The sequence below is a fragment of the Alnus glutinosa genome, chromosome 7 (assembly GCF_958979055.1).
Source record: "Alnus glutinosa chromosome 7, dhAlnGlut1.1, whole genome shotgun sequence".
In the NCBI taxonomy this organism is placed as follows: domain Eukaryota; kingdom Viridiplantae; phylum Streptophyta; class Magnoliopsida; order Fagales; family Betulaceae; genus Alnus; species Alnus glutinosa.
The window spans coordinates 7,621,713-7,637,955 of NC_084892.1; the positions used below are offsets into that span (position 1 = coordinate 7,621,713).

At 39.2% G+C, this 16,243-nt stretch overlaps 2 protein-coding genes across 2 annotated transcripts; both read right to left on the bottom strand.

Annotated features, from left to right (window-relative positions):
• Positions 1-792: 792 nt before the first annotated feature.
• On the bottom strand, positions 793-2,925 carry LOC133872181 (glutenin, high molecular weight subunit PW212-like). Its single transcript, XM_062309621.1, has 3 exons — positions 2,759-2,925; positions 2,006-2,660; positions 793-1,939 (listed from the first exon to the last, which is right to left on the bottom strand). The coding sequence occupies exons 1-3, from the start codon at positions 2,843-2,845 to the stop codon at positions 993-995; spliced, it is 1,689 nt and encodes a 562-aa protein (XP_062165605.1). The 5' UTR covers positions 2,846-2,925; the 3' UTR covers positions 793-992.
• Positions 2,926-11,701: 8,776 nt separating this feature from the next.
• Positions 11,702-12,642, bottom strand: LOC133873706 (11 kDa late embryogenesis abundant protein-like). The gene is made up of 2 exons (XM_062311450.1): positions 12,461-12,642; positions 11,702-12,361 (listed from the first exon to the last, which is right to left on the bottom strand). Exons 1-2 carry the CDS (start codon positions 12,554-12,556, stop codon positions 11,897-11,899), a joined length of 561 nt encoding a protein of 186 aa, XP_062167434.1. The 5' UTR covers positions 12,557-12,642; the 3' UTR covers positions 11,702-11,896.
• Between the last annotated feature and the right edge of the window lie 3,601 nt (positions 12,643-16,243).

The following is a 16,243-nucleotide window of genomic DNA, read 5'->3' on the forward strand; positions in this document are numbered from 1 at the left end:
TACAAAATTTGAGATTCTCAAATTATGTTAATTTAGGTCGTTTCATCATTCATCCATCAAACGGCATGAAAAGTACTATATCTTAAAAGATATAACATGTTATCGATGTAATAAAAAAAAAAAAATCATCGAAAAGACTTTTTCTTCATTTTTAAAAAGACGCATCTTCTTTACTAAACCAAAAGACACTAATTTTTTGTTCAAACCTTTTATACCACATAAAGTGTAAGAAACTAATAAAAATATACTTAATTCTTATTGTTAACCTTTCATATTTTTATTATGTAGTATTTTTCATGTCTTTCGATTCATGAAACGATTGAAATTTACATTACACATAATTTAAAATTTTTAAATTTCTTTAAAATTATAGTGGATCCTTATCCCTCTCTCAAACGTTATTTATTTATTTTTTGTGGCATCAAAGTCTTCAAAAACTCATTAATATCTAACTAAAATTTATGTTAAAATTCAAAGATAATTGCGTTATCTATGCTACTCTTTTACAATTCTTTTATCCCGTGTCAGTTTGTCTTCATGATCAACACCGGTCACTTAAAAAAAATATTTAAAAAATGTTGAAGATCCAAAATTTTAATACCCTCAAATTACACGTGTCTAGTTTGATATTCTACATAACAACAAAACAAAATAAAGATCCAACAATTTTAGATTGGGTTTCCCTTTTTATTTTTCTTTTCTTTGGTTTCTCTTCGTGAGCAGGCTGAGCAGTCATAGCTTGTAAAATTCTCTCTCGTGTCTCTTACAAACCCATATGTACTTCAAAATTAATTACATAATCATTGTATTTTTATTCAAATGGAACACCGAACTACATATATAGTTACAGCATGTAAGGTCATCTAGAAAACACAACCTTAATTAAATGCGGGAAAACCACAAACAGAAGGAGAAAAAAAAAACACAAAAAACAGCAAACCAACTACACACGACATTCACGGTGCCTCCATTCATGCTCTATTAATCCAACTTCAAGTATTATGGGCACCACCAGTGCCATAACCCTCATCAATGGGGTCATGGTCCACGCGGGGGTCATTGGCATTGGGCCTTCCGGTGCCAGCTTTGTTGGTCCCAATGGGGTGCGACCCGACCTCACCTTCGATCACTTGTCCTGCAGTAGTCCTCTGCCCGCCAGTGCCTTGTTCAGGCAAGGCTGACGTTGGGTGGGTTTCGGTGGGATACCCCAGCGGATACCCGTCAGTGCCTTGTCCTGCCGTTGGGTGGGTTCCGGTGGAATACCCGTCAGTGCCTTTTCCAGGCAAGTCTGACGTTGGGTGGCGGGTGCCTTGTCCAGGCAAGTCTGACGTTGGCTGGATTCCGGTGGGATACCCGTCAATGCCTTTTCCTGACGTTGGTTGGGTTCTGGTGGGATACCCAAGAGGATACCCGTCAGTGCCTTGTCCTGCCGTTGGGTGAGTTTCGGTGGGATACCCGTCAGTGCCTTGTCCTGCCGTTGGGTGGGTTCCCGTGGGATACCCGTCGGTGCCTTGTCCTGACGTTGGGTGGGTTCTGGTGGGATACTCGTCAATGCCTTTTCCTGACGTTGGGTGGGTTCCGGTGGGATACCCAAGCGGATACTTGTCAGTGCCTTGTCCTGCCGTTGGGTGGGTTTCGGTGGGATACCCGTCAGTGCCTTTTCCAGGCAAGTCTGACGTTGGGTGGCGGGTGCCTTGTCCAGGCAAGTTTGACGTTGGCTGGGTTCCGGTGGGATACTCGTCAATGCCTTTTCCTGGCGTTGGGTGGGTTCCGGTGGGATACCCAAGAGGATACCTGTCAGTGCCTTGTCCTGCCGTTGGGTGGGTTTCAGTGGGATACTCGTCGGTGCCTTTTCCTGACGTTGGGTGGGCTCCGGTGGGATACCCGTCGGTGCCTTTTCCTGACGTTGGGTGGGCTCCGGTGGGATACTCGTCGGTGCCTTTTCCTGACGTTGGGTGGGCTTTTCCTGACGTTGGGTGGGCTTCGGTGGGATACCCGTCCGTGCCTTTTCCTGACGTTGGGTGGGTTCCAGTGGGATACCCGTCAGTGCCTTGTCCTGACGTTGGGTGGGCTCCGGTGGGATACCCGTCAGTGCCTTTTTCAGGCAGGTCTAACGTTGGTTGGCGGGTGCCTTGTCCAGGCAAGTCTGACGTTGGATGGGTTTCGGTGGGATACCCCTCCGTGCCTTGTCCAGGCAAGGCTGACGTTGGGTGAGTTCCGGTGGGATGCCCACCACTGCCTTGTCGGGTTCCAGTGGGATGTCCGCCACTGCCTTGTCGGGTTCCAGTGGGATACCCGCCAGTGCCTTGTCCAGGCAAGTCTGACGTTGGGTAGGTTCCGGTGGGTTGGACGCCTGTGCCTTGTCCCGGCAAGGTTGACGTTGGGTGGGTTCCTGTGGGATGGAAGCCTTGTCCAGGGAATGCTGACGTTGGGTAGGTTGCGGTGGGATGGACGCCTTGTTGAGGCAAGGCTGACCTTGTGTGGGTTCCGGTGGTATGGACGCCTGTGGGCCCCCCTGTGCCAGCCTTTCCCGACTGCATGGCTGCTGCGTTGCATGCACGCTCCTCCTGCTGTTGGCGATCAGCCTGGATTATTCTCTCCTCTTTCTTTCTGGTGACGGCTTCTTTCTGCGCTGGGTCACGGGCTTTCCCCATTTCCATCTGCTCAACCACATACCATAAATTCCATTATTACAATAAAAAGAATATCGTTCTACTTCAACTGTATAAAGAACCAAAAGAAACAAAAACAAACATACCTTCGCATCTACGGTGGCCTTGGTCTTCTCCATGCCACACTTAGCTGAGGCCCCTACGTTGGCTGCCTTTTCCTTTGCGCCCTGCATTTTCGCTCTTTCTTTCTCTTCTGTGTATAATTGTTTTTTCACTTCAATTGCTTGGGGATACACACACACTAGCAATGAAAGAGCTTGCTCATTGGCTCTGGACTAAATAGGTTTTCAGGCCGTCTCGCGTGGAGACACGTAGCAAGGGTAAAAAGCAAGGTAGCAGCTGTAATGAATGTTCTGGGCTCTTCTTCCTTCTGACTCGTCATGGGTCGACACGCGTCTGAGACAAATTTTTGATTCTCTCCCTGCCGTGAAGCGGGAAGTTGAAACGCAATCCGCATGTCGTGTCTATTCGTTTGGATAGTCATCGTTTAAGCCGTCCCTAATCGCCTTTTAGGCTTTGAACAATTGTTGATCACCCATAGGGGAGACAAGTATCCAATAAATATCTTATAAATATCGGACAAAATTAACGTGATAAGATTTGATAAAGATCAGCTCGTCAAAAAAAATAAAAATATATCCAAATGACTACCGGATCCATTTTAATATTAAAGACATATTTATCTGATATATATATATATATAACATATAGGAAAACAATATTTATACATACATATATACTTTACATATTTTGTACATATATTATACACACACTAACAATCAGTGTTCAGTGTGAGACCCATACATGTGTTTTGAAAAAAATAAAACAAAGAGTATGCAATAAATATTTCTTTTGTTAGTTTGTGTACAAGATGAATGAACACAACTCTAACATATATTACTTATTTTTTTCGCACAACATCTCGTCTAGCAATTATTAGATTAGTCTTTGTTAAAAGATTTTTTTTTTTTTTTTGGTAAGTACAATGAAAACTAAAGCAAGAAATAAAATTAGGGAACATGGAAGGAGGAGGCCCGAGAGGGAGCGTCTTTTTCAATACAGAGAAAAATAACAAAACAAAAGAAAAATGATGAAAATGCAGCCGAAATTTGTTAAAAGAAATTTAATACCTACTAAATCCTGCTAGTTGCTAGATAGCTTTGTGAGAAAATTATAAATATGAGAGATATTACCTATTTTTTTATTTTTTATTTATTTTTAATTGGTCTCACCTGATAATATTTAACCCAATACGTGTATTATTCTTCTTCTATCTAGTAAAGACCAAAAGGACTCGGTGGATCTTAAGTATGCATTTGAGATTGTGATTTCGTAAACAATGAGTATGATTTTAAACCAAATCGTAAAACATAAATCGTTTAAGAACTATTTTTTTAAAAATAGCAATTTGAAAACGCAGAAAATATGTTTTTTCAAATCATAGGTAAGATGATATTTTTTTTTTAAAACGCAAAATTTTAAAGGTTAATTTGCAATTTTAAAGGCTAAACTGCGATTTTACCAAACGTTTAACTGCATTTTTAAAAATCACTTTTTTAATTCACACATTTTAAAATTGTTATTTTAAATTGTACTTTTTGAAATCGCAAACCCAAACAGACCCTAAGTGCTTAGGGTCTATGAATTTTTTTTAAAAGATAAATATACTTAAACATCTTAAACTATATACCATCTATTTTAAAATAACTGAAAATACAACAAACTAACAAATTGCGGAGTAATTCTATTAGTACATTAAGTGTCCATAAAAAAATAAGGTGGCTTTTAAAATCACCATTGGGCGTGTGATTGATCAAATGATGATTTTGATCAAATGGTGATTTTAAAAGCCACTTCAGTTTTTGATAGACATTTAATGTACTAATAGAATTATTCCAAATTATGACCAAATAATCATTCCGTCAACCTCAAACGTTAGAATGGACGGAAAAAGTAATACTCTTTTTTATTTATTTATTTTGATTGAATAGGGGAAAGGGAAAATGGAATGAAGTCACAACACATCGAAGGAAGTTTGAGAAGAAGAGATAGACACAGTCAGTCTTACAAGCGATACTCTCTCTTACTATTCAAATGCAACAACCACAATGTTAACATGCACGTAAGGTCTAGCAAGAAAACACACCTTAATTATTATATGCCCAAAAAACATAACGAAAAACATCAAACTAACTATATAATTGCACATGACATTTCACTGTGCCCGGCCCATTTATGCTCAAAGCCAACTTCAACTAAAACATCAAACTAACTATATAATATTAATTGCACATGACATTTCACTGTGCCCGGCCCATTCATGCTCAAAGCCAACTTCAACTAGTATATGTAGGCACCACCAGACCAGTACTGTACGTACCCTTCCACAAGTGCATGTATTTACGATCTCATTCAATTATAAATACCATTTTATTGTACGTACAGTTTATATTTAGTGAACAAGAAGAAAGATATAGCCAAGAAAAAGTTTTATTGTGTGGATGTACGTAGGCTATAGACTGAATTACCTTAATTTTGTGCCTCTATTCATTGTTTTTATCTCTTCTTTCAATTATATGATTTAACACGGAGGTCCTGGAAAGTGGTCATTGATTTAGGAATTTTGAAAAAATTTAACAAAAAATCCTAACGAAGTACCCTTAAGTGAGACGTTTGGAAACGTGGATACCACAGTTTGAGACGTTTGTTAGTTTAGTATCATTATCTCAAAACGACGTATAATTTGATACACTTTTGTGAAATTATCCCAAAATGATATTTGCACACACACTCACAATAACTATACTATCCATTTCATGATTACAATTTAAAATATATATATATATATATATATATATATATAACGGTATATATTATTTTACATTATTTAATTTTGAAGAAAATTTACTCAACTCTCTTAAATTATCACTGTTTTTACAATTATTCCTATAAACATTAAAAGCTCTCAATTTAATATATTAATCTTTCCATTTTTTTTTAGTTGGGAAAAATACATATATTCCTCTCAAACTACCACTTAATTGTCAATGTCCCCCTCAAACTACTAAAAAATGTCAATGTCCCCCCTAAGACCAACAAAAAGATAAAAATCACCCAAAATTTTTTTTTCAGTAAGACAAAAATATCCTTATAATTTTGAAAAAAAAAATATAACTAAAAAAAAATAAAAGAATAAGGAAAAAACGAAAAAAAAAAATATAAAAAAACTGAAAATTATAAAAAACTTTTTTTTTTAAAAAAAAAAATAGAAGGAAAACCAGTTTTTTTTTTGTTTTTTTTTTTTTTATAACTTTTTGTTATTTTAGGTTTTTTTTTTAATAATTTTAGTTTTTTTTTTTTTTAAAAAAAATTAATAATTTTATGAAGGGTATTTCTATCATAAGGGATACATTGACATGTTTTGATAGTTTATGAGGGGACATTAACACAATTGATAGTTGGGAGGAGACCAGGGGAATTGACGATTGCATGGCAGCGGTTTCCCCTGGGTGAGCCAAGTTATGAATGCTACCCTTACTAGGTCCTTCACTGCTGAGGAAGTCGATAAAGCTGTGGCACAAATGCAGCCCCTTGAGGCACCTGGTGCGGACGGCTTTGGAGTATGCTTCTTCCATCATCATTGGGAAATGATAGGGGAGGCCGTCCGTAGTGCAGCACTGAATTTCCTTAACCATGGCCAGCTTGATCCCTCTATCAATGCCATCCATGTAGTGCTAATTCCCAAAAACTCTTCAGCTGATTCTCTCAACGACTATCACCCAATAAATTTGTGCAATATTTTGTACAAAATCATAGCTAAAGTACTAGCTAACAGGCTCAAAATGGTCATTCCTTCTATCATCTCCCATAACCAGAGCTCCTTTGTTCAAGGTAGGCTCATTTAAGATAATATTTTGGTTGCCTATGAAGCTCTCCATACTATGGCCACACGTATGAAGGGGAGGAAGGGTTACATGACCATCAAATTGGAATGACAAAAGCTTATGATCGAGTTGAATGGCCATTCCTAGAGGAGTCTATGCACAGGTTAGGCTTTGCTGAATCCTGGATCACTCTGATCATGCAATGTGTAACCACTGTTTCCTACTCTATTTTGGTAAATGGTAAGCCTTCTAGTCTGATCTTTCCCAGGCAAGCCTTAAGGCAAGGGGACCCTCTTTCCCCTTACCTTTTCTTGATGTGTGCCGAATGTCTCAGTGCTATGTTGAGTAAGGCCGAACATGAGAACTTCATTTCGAGAGTGCCAGTGTCAGCAAACGGTTACCGACAGAGCCATCTCTTATTTGCTAATGATAGCCTCCTTTTCTACCGTGCTAACTTCCAGAAATGGGGGAATATGATGACACTGGTTCAACAATACGTGCAGGCCTCAGGGCAGAAGCTAAACAATGCCAAGACAGCCATTTATTTCTGCAAGAATAGTAGTAGGGAGTTTCAGCGTTTTATTGCTTCTTCTGTGGGGATTTCTGCCACGAAAGGTTATGAGAAATATTTAGGACTTCCAACCATGGTTGGACGCTCCAAAATTCAGACATTTGCTTCTATTCACAGCAGGGTACAGAAGAGGCTAGAGAGGAGGAAAGAGAGGTTTCTTTCTCAGGCAGGAAATGAGAGATTTTAATCAAGGCAGTGATTCAGGCCATCCCAATGTATAGTATGAGTGTTTTCAAATTGCCAAAGACTCTATGCAAGACTCTTAATTCAACTATTAAGTCGATTTTGGTGGGGGTACAAACAGAACTCCTCTAGGTGTGCTTGGTTGAGCTGGGATAAAATGGGGGCTTCCAAGTTGATGGAAGGGATGGGGTTTAGGGATCTTGAGGTCTTCAACTCTGCTCTATTGGCTAAGCAGGGCTGGCGGTTGCTTCAGTTCCTTGATTCTCTGGTGGCTATTGTTTTGAAGGACAAGTACTTCAGAGGGAGTAGTTTCTTAAAGCCAGGATGGGTCACAAACCATCCCATGCTTGGAGAAGTATTGTGAATGCCAGGGAGGTTCTGGAGAGGGGTTTATTCTGGCAGGTGGGGAATGGAAAAAGTATAAGAATTTAGGGTGACAAGTGGGTGCCTATCCCTTCCTCCTTCCAAGTCCAATCCCCGGTGGCAGGATTGGACCCGGAGGCAAAGGTCAGCTGCCTCATTGATCCGGTTTTCTAGTGGATGGAATGTCCCTCTTATCAGGAGCTCTTTGTTGCTACTGAAGCAGAGTCCATTTGCAGTTTGATTTTGAGTCCGTTGGGGCAGCCGGATAAACTGGTGTGGTTGGGCAACTCTTCTGGCCTTTTCTCAGTCAGGAGTGCATATCATATGGTGATATCCAAAAGGCAGAGTCCATTTGCAGTGTGGTAGGAGTGTCCTTGGCGGATATCCAAAAGGCTCTCTGCTTGTGGGGAGTGTTCCAGCTCACAAGAGAATGCGGATGCGTGGAACATTATTTGGAACTTAGAGGGCCCAGTGGTTCTCTGTCATTTTGTGTGGAAGCTCTGCGCAGGTGCCCTTCCCACGAAGGACAAGCTATACCGCAGACATCTTGTGCTTGATCCCTTGTGTCCTTTTTGTTCCACTTGTACTGAGAATAGTTGGCATGCTCTTTGGAGTTGCCTGGCCATGGTGGCAGTGTGGTAGGAGTGTCCTCAGTGGATTTAGAAGCTTGCTTTGACTGAGAGTGATCGGGTGGGGTTCATCCAGCAGCTTCGAGCTTGGCTTGAGGATGATGACTTCCTATTAGCACTCACAGTGGCCCAACTCATCTGGTTACGCCGTAACTCTTCAATTTTTGGTGGGGAGTTTAGCCATCCCTTACAGGTTAGTAGGGTTGCACTTGAGGCAGTGGATTCCTTTAAGAGCGCAAATCACTCATATGCAGGGGGGTTCAACAACAAGTTCTTAAAGGGGCTAAATGGAATTGTCCGACAGCGGGCTTCCTCAAACTGAACTGGGATGTGGCTTTGTGCGAAAATTCTAAGAGTATGGGAGTAGGAGTAGTTATCAGAGGTGAACAGGGGCAAGTTCGGGCAGCTTTGGCAAAATTCAACCGTTATGTTTTAGACCCTACTAATGCGGAGGCCAAGATCTGTGGTAGGGTGTCAATTTGTGCATTGAGTTGGGTTTTCGGCAGGTTATCTTCGAGGATGACTCTTTGCGGGTGTTGCAGGCAGTGCGGCAATCCTCCCCTTGTTTGAGCTCCTTTGGCCATCTGATTGATGCTATTCATGCCCGGCTGCTCAAGTTGCATCAATATGAGGTTCAACATGTTTTTCGTGAAGCCAACTGTGTGGCTCACAACTTGGTTAAGTTGGCTATTTCTAGTTCTTTGGATCAGTTTTGGTTGGATGACTGCCTTTTGGCTGTTCGGCCGTTTGTCCTTGCTGAGCAAGTTTATTAACATGGATCAATGAAGCTTTCTCTTAAAAATAAAAAATAAAAAAAATAAATGATATATATAAACATTGATTTCATACACAATTAGATACATCAATTTTATATCATAATAATATAACCATAAATAAATACCATCTGGCATCTATCATATATATATTCATCGACATGACTCTGCTCATTTACATATGGTCGTTTGGTATTTTGTACCTTTTTGCTTTTTTTTTTTTTTTCGATGTTTCAAGACTCTTTAAACATCTACCGTCCTTCTCAAACATTCTTTTTGGTTTTCTGTGGCATCAAAGTCTCCAAAACTCATTAATATCTAACTAAAGTTTATGTTAAATTCAAAGATTATTGAGTTAAAAAAAGTTATAACAACTCAAGAGACAAGGTCACAAGAGTTACAAGCATTCAAGAGACAAGAATTACAAGATGATAAATTAGATTTATTGTTTTTAATGTAGAAATAGGAGAGACTTGTAACGTTTAGACTATTTCTTTATAAATAATGTCTTGCATACAATCAAACAAATAATCAAGGAAAGATGTAGTCAAACAAAAAGCTTTGATGTGTGGATGTAGGCCATAAGCCGAACTACCTTAATTCTATATGTCTCTCTTTCTTATTTTCATATCTTTGCTAGATTATGTGTTCTTACATGTATCATAGCTTTGTGTTCTTACATGTATCAGAGCTTTGCATTTTTACATGGTATCAGAGTTATAGACAATCACCAATATTCGATCCTGTGCCAATTCTTTTCTTTTTGGTTCACTCATTCGCTTGCATCTTCAATCGTAACCAAAATCAACATGCCTACAAATATCCATCGTGTGCCATTTTTTTTCCTTGGTTTTTCTCATCCTTTCACATTTTCTCATCTAGTGTCGGAGCTATTTCTCTTCCCACACACACGTGAGTCTCTCTTTGTGAAGATTACATGCCGTACTGCCATTGTTTCCTCTACAAACAAATACCATCCAAATTCTCTCTTGTTTAAAAATAATTAAAAAAAAAATGTCTGAAGAGGTTTCTTGCCCATAGTTGGCCCAATTCCTGACATAATAGCCGCTTCTAACCAAAGTTGCCGAAGTCCAAATTCCGGCAATAGTAGTTCAACCAAAGTCGTTGATGTCCAAGTCTCGGCCATAGTAGCCGATGCCGGCTAGAGTCGCCATAGTCCAAGTTTGGGTCATAGAAACTGATGTTCCAATTCAGGTCATAGTAGACATTTTTTTTTTTCTTTCTAACTCTTTGATATTCAAGATCAAACCTTAATATTTGTGATTTACCGTTGGGTTTGCAGGGGTGTATTGAGACAAAAGTTATAAGAAGTCAAGAGACAAGGTTACAAAAGTTACTAGCACTCAAGAGACAAGAGTTACAAGATGATAAATTAGATTTATTGTTGTTAAGGTAGAAGTAGATGAGACTTGTAATGTTTAGACTATTTCTCTATAAATAGTGTCTTGCATACAATCAAACAAATAATCAACGAAATGTGTAGTCAAACAAAAGGCTTTGATGTGTGGATGTAGACCATAGGCTGAATCACCTTAATTCTATGTCTGTCCCTAGATTTTATGTTCTTACAAAGATAAATTTGTTATCTCTGCAACTCTCTTACAATTAATTCTTTTATCCCGTGTCAGTTTGTCTCTTTTGGAAAGTTAACACTTTCATTAATAATGAAGAAGGGTACATAAAATCATTATATAGGTGTACATAAGACCACCAAAAAGGTGTACAAATTACACCACCACAAAGGTGTGCACCCAACCTGAGCCAAACAAGACTTAGACTACAACAGACAGATTACTACAAATAAAACTTAGCCAACTAGAATGATGCCTCTGCGTTGACATAGAACTTTACTTGATCTGGGAGTAGGTTACACATTCTAAGCTAAAAGCTAAAAGCAATGACCAGGTTAATAGCCACAAAGCAACCTGCCAACTAAAACAAACAAACAAAACAGGGAAACCCACACAAAAACTGCCCTTTGAAGAAAAAACAGTCACTGCCGGTGACGACGCGTGTGGCACGTGCCACCCCAGAATAGCCCCACAACAACCCTTCACCAACATCCCCCGATCGCCACTAGCCACAGCAAAAAAGAACAAAACATGGTCATCCACGTGCAGCCCTAGGTGAAAAACACCCAAGTGCGTGATAATTTGTCTTGATAAACATGCACCAGTCACTTAAAAAAAATATTTAAAAAAATGTTGAAGATCCAAAATTTTAATACCCTCAAATTTCACGCGTCAGCAAACAGAATGATATTCTACATAACAACAAAACAAAACAAATATCCAACAATTTCAGATTGGGTTTCCCTTTTTCTCCTTTTTAGGTTTCTCTTCGTGAGCAGCCATAGCTCGTAGAATTCTCCCTCTCAAGGACATAACTTTTTAACTTTTTTCCGGCTAGATCGTAAGAGAGAATTTCTGGAATTAATTTACAGCACCAAGTTAGCATTACAAACCCATATGTACTTCAACATTTTTTTTTTTTTTTTTTTTTGGACATGTTATCGTAATAGGATGAGGAGATTCAAACTAGTGACTTCTGCTTCATGATACGTAGATCCCAACCGATTAAGCTACATGGACTACGTGCTTCAACATTAATTGAATAATCGTTGTATTTTTATTCAAATGGAACACCGAACTACATAGTTACCATCTAAGGTCAGCCAGAAAGCACCACCTTAAATGCGGGAAAACCACAAACAGAATGATTAAAAAAAACAAAACATCAAACCAACAATTACACACGACGTGCACGGTGCCTCCATTCATGCTCTAATATTAATCCAACTTCAAGATCCATAACCCTGATCACGGCGGTTATTGACATTGGGCCTTCCTGTGCCAGCTTTGTCGGTCCCAATGGGGTGCGAGCCCACCCCGCCAGTGCCTTGTCCAGGCAAGGCTGACGTTGGGTGGGTTCCGGTGGGATACCCGCCAGTGCCTTGTCCAGCCAAGGCTGACGATGGGTGGGTTCCGGTGGGATGCCCGCCAGTGCGTTGTCCAGGCAAGGCTGACGATGGGTGGGTTCCGGTGGGATGCCCGCCAGTGCCATGTCCAGGCAAGGCTGACGTTGGGTGGGTTCCGGTGGGATGGACACCTGTGGGCCCTCCTGTGCCAGCCTTTCCCGACTGTTTGGCTGCTGCGTTGCATGCACGCGCCTGCTGCTCTTGGCGATCAGCCTGGATTATTCTCTCCTCTTTCTTTCTAGTGACCGCTTCTTTCTGCGCTGGGTCACGGGCTTTCCCCATTTCCATCTGCTCAACCACATATCATTAATTCCATTAAAACGATAAAAAGAATATCGTTCTACTTCTACTGTATAAAGAACCAAAAGAAAGAAAAAACAAACATACCTTCGCATCTACGGTGGCCTTGGTCTTCACCACGGCACACTTAGCGGAGGCCACTGCGTTGGCTGCCGTTTCCTTTGCATTCTTCGCGGCCTGCATTTTCGCTCTTTCTGATGTTCTGTGTATAATTGTTTTTCACTTCAATTGCTTGGGGTTGGGAATACACACACTAGCAATGAAAGAGCTTGTTCATTGGCTCTGGACTAAATAGGTTTTCAGGCCGTCTCGTGTGGAGACACGTAGCAAGGGTAAAAAGCAAGGTGGCAGCTCTTGTTCTGGATTCTTCTTCGATCCAACTCGTCACGGCTCGACACGCGTCCGAGATATATTTTGATTCTCTCCCTGCTGTGGCGTGAAGCGGGGAGTTGCTACGCGTGCCGTGTTGATTCGTTTGGATGGCATCGTTTAAGTCGGCACTTATCGCCTTTTAGGCTTTGAACAAGGGAAATGCAATTGAACCCATTGGGGAGACAAGTATCCAATAAAGCGAGAACATTTTTCGAGAATGTTATCTATCTGTACGTGTGGAGAAATGCTAGGGACCCGAATGCTTTCCAAAGAGATATTTTCAAACTGAAGTGGATGCTGACGTAGTTGAGCCACGTTGGATTTTAAGAAAAAAAAAATTTCATGTTGGGATTTCAACTTTTTATTGACAAGTGAAAAAATGATAAACGTGTGATGTTTTTTGATTTGGTTGCAGAGAAATTCGTAGCAACAAGAAAAGTGCGTCTCTCTCTCTCTCTTCATATTCTCTCCTTCGTTTCTCTCCATTTCTGGCTACCTTTTTTTTTTTTTTTTTTTTTTTTTTTTTTTTATTATTATTTTTTTAAAAAAATCAAAGACAATCCTGGCCATTTTAAGGCAGCACCTCCATTTCTTCTTTTTTTTTTTTTTTGGATTAATACCTCAATTTCTATTTAACTAGGTTTTTTCCCCTTTTCTAAACTTGGTAGAAAACTAAAACTCTCTTTTATTTTTTGATAAAAATGTGGGTTCTTTGCAAGTCTCTTTCTTGGTCTCCATTTTCGGCACTTTCTCCAAGTTCTCTCTCTCTCTCTCTCTCTCTCTCTCTCTCTCTCTCTCTCTAAGTCGTAATAATTTGCTGGAAATTTTTTCTGTACAGTGGTGCTGTGGTAATCCGTTGGGCATCTCCTCCCTGTTGCAACGTTTCCTGTCTCTTTGCTGATGTTCCTGTCAATGTTTGTATCAAGTGGGTGTCCATCAAACGCCCGGATTTCATTCCATCTTCTACATGTTCTCTGACGATGACCAGATCTGCGAAACTGAAAGTGGTATGCCCAATGAGATGAGCATAATAGACATCTTTCAGTGTATTGAGGAAAGTGGTGACCATTTCTTTCTCGGTTGGACCAACCCAACTGACAATTTTCGAGTCCGGTAGTGATGGAATTTTTTCTTGATATCCACCTTTGATTCCAAAACCTAACGTTTGATTTTGAGAACTTAAGGGTGGAAACCGAAAATTCCACTCAGGCTGTGAATTTCTCTTCAATTTTGATTGAGGCTTTTGGAGTGCTAACTGCAATTGCTTGACCATAACGATCGCACAAGGGAAGAAAAAAAAACGCAGTTTGATTTTCAAGATCTCGGTGAAGACCTCGGTGCTCGGTTTTGATGGGGACAAGTATAGAATTCAATCTTTCTTTTTCATTTACTTCGTTGATTACCCTTCTTTTTGGTTGAAGCTATAGGCTAATAATTGGATGTAGAAGTATTGTATTACCGTGTTTTTAAGTCTCTATATTCAGGAAGTGGGTGATAAGAAAACACCCATATACCTAGAAATAAGTTGTGAAACATTGACGATAATATATAAATTATTTCTTCCTCCACCTCTATCTTTCCATTTCCGTTCCATTATACTGTGAATTCTCAGTCATTAAGAAGGATGAATGAAAATGTTATTATTTGCCCAGTAATACATTGTGCAACATAAGTGGAATTTCCAGTCAAGACCACCGTTTGATAAAATTTTGCTTTTGTTTTGACATATATTAATTGAAAACAAATTTTGTAACTAATATTCATCTCATCATCTGATACATTTTTTGGACATGGCTTGCTGCAATGCTTTTTCAGTTTGTTATTTTGAGGAAAAGAGGTAAAAAAAAGTTTGTCATATTGAGCTTTTTCTGTCTTTTGATCCTCAATTTAAGCAAACAACTTTCCAGCATATTAATTCCCCTTAATATGATACAATTTTTTTTTTTAATTTTTTTTTTTAATTTTTTTTTTCTGTCCACCTCTAGTTGCCTTAATTTTGTTTAGATATGAAATTTTGCCGCAAAGAAAAAAGACCAAAAGAAAGGCAAAGTTAAATAGTAGCATCAGGAATCAAGCCTAGATTGCCAGTGAAAACATGAGTCCAGCCCCAAGGAAGAGCATGCAATAAGAAACTACTTGTAGTCTAAAGCCATGTACACCAAAATTCCAGCCAAGATGTAAACCTAGCTAAATTATTCCAAAAAACTTAATCCACAGCCTTTCAACATTGTGAGGCTGTTTTAGATGACAGACAGATATTGCCTTAGAGATCCAAACATTCAAGGCATCATTTATTTCTACATGGACATGCCCATAATTGTTTCTTTGGATTCAAATCATAGATCTTATTTTGCAACTTACCTACGTAAAAAAAGTGGGTTTGTTGGCAAATATGCGCCAAAATATCGACATTTTCAAAAAAACATAACAAGCATGATAAAAATCAAAATGATGTTATAAACACATATGGGCAGCCATATTGAGGCCAAAAAAAAGGAAAAAACAAAATAAAATTAGACGAATGAATACAAATCTGAAGCCTTCTATCAACGCAGCCCATCAAAATAGGAATACAAATTACAAAGTACCATAACTTCAAGTCTTCTATCTTTCCACCACTGCAACCTCCCCGACCAGCACGAACATATTACTACAAAATTAGAACCAATTTTACTAAAGTGGCTCTTTGGACTGCAAAACCAATGTCATTTAGATTCAGTAAAAAGTAAAATGCAAAATCTTGATTAGTTATTTCCATGTACCATAAAATTAATAGTTTGTATATTGGTACTTATATTTTGGCTTTTTTTTTTTTTTTTGATGTTGATGTTTAGAATGTCAAAAACAATTAATCAAGAAAAAATATCAAGATTGGTGAGAAATATCGAGATCTTTCCCACTGCAGCACATAGCACAAATCAACATATATAGAGTAAGGCAGAACACATTTATCCTCCTTCAAGCTTCACTCTCATCTTCCTCTCAGCTGAAAAGGCCCCTAAGCTCTATTTTTCTTGAACAAATTTTGCAAAAAGTACAGAATACATTTCATCCAAGAGAAATCAATCACAAATTTCACCCAAACCGAGCTTGTTAGAGTAGATTTTTGCAACACAGCTAAGAACGCCACTATCTATTCCAAGGGAAAAGATTACAAGAGATGTTAAAATTAACAAACATCATTGTTTCAAATAACTGTACATCATCCACCCAAATGGTGTAAAGAATGTTGCATCGTGCTGCACATGTCTAGGGAGTTGATTACCACAGCAGGGAGGAGATGCCCAACGGATTACCACAGCACCACCTGACGTAGCGGAAGACTAAGGTAATTAATCAAAGAACAGCGTCTTCGATTCTGCAAGGAGAAGCGTCTTCGTCTTCTACCCCAAAAGATAAAACAAGCCCTCAGGCTAAAAGAAAGATAAAACTCCGTAGAGTATTTGAGAGAGAATTCTCTGATTTTATAACAATTCAATTGATTCTTAGTTTTACATA

Excerpts from the sequence above, each read along its gene's own strand:
- LOC133873706 (XM_062311450.1), bottom strand. The coding sequence starts at position 12,556 with ATGCAGGCCGCGAAGAATGCAAAGGAAACGGCAGCCAACGCAGTGGCC. Across the intron at positions 12,362-12,460 it reads AGGCCACCGTAGATGCGAAG|ATGGAAATGGGGAAAGCCCG; the intron begins GTATGTTTGTTT and ends GTGGTTGAGCAG.
- LOC133872181 (XM_062309621.1), bottom strand. The coding sequence starts at position 2,845 with ATGCAGGGCGCAAAGGAAAAGGCAGCCAACGTAGGGGCCTCAGCTAAG. Across the intron at positions 2,661-2,758 it reads AGGCCACCGTAGATGCGAAG|ATGGAAATGGGGAAAGCCCG; the intron begins GTATGTTTGTTT and ends GTGGTTGAGCAG. Across the intron at positions 1,940-2,005 it reads CCACCCAACGTCAGGAAAAG|GCACCGACGAGTATCCCACC; the intron begins GCACGGACGGGT and ends CGTCAGGAAAAG.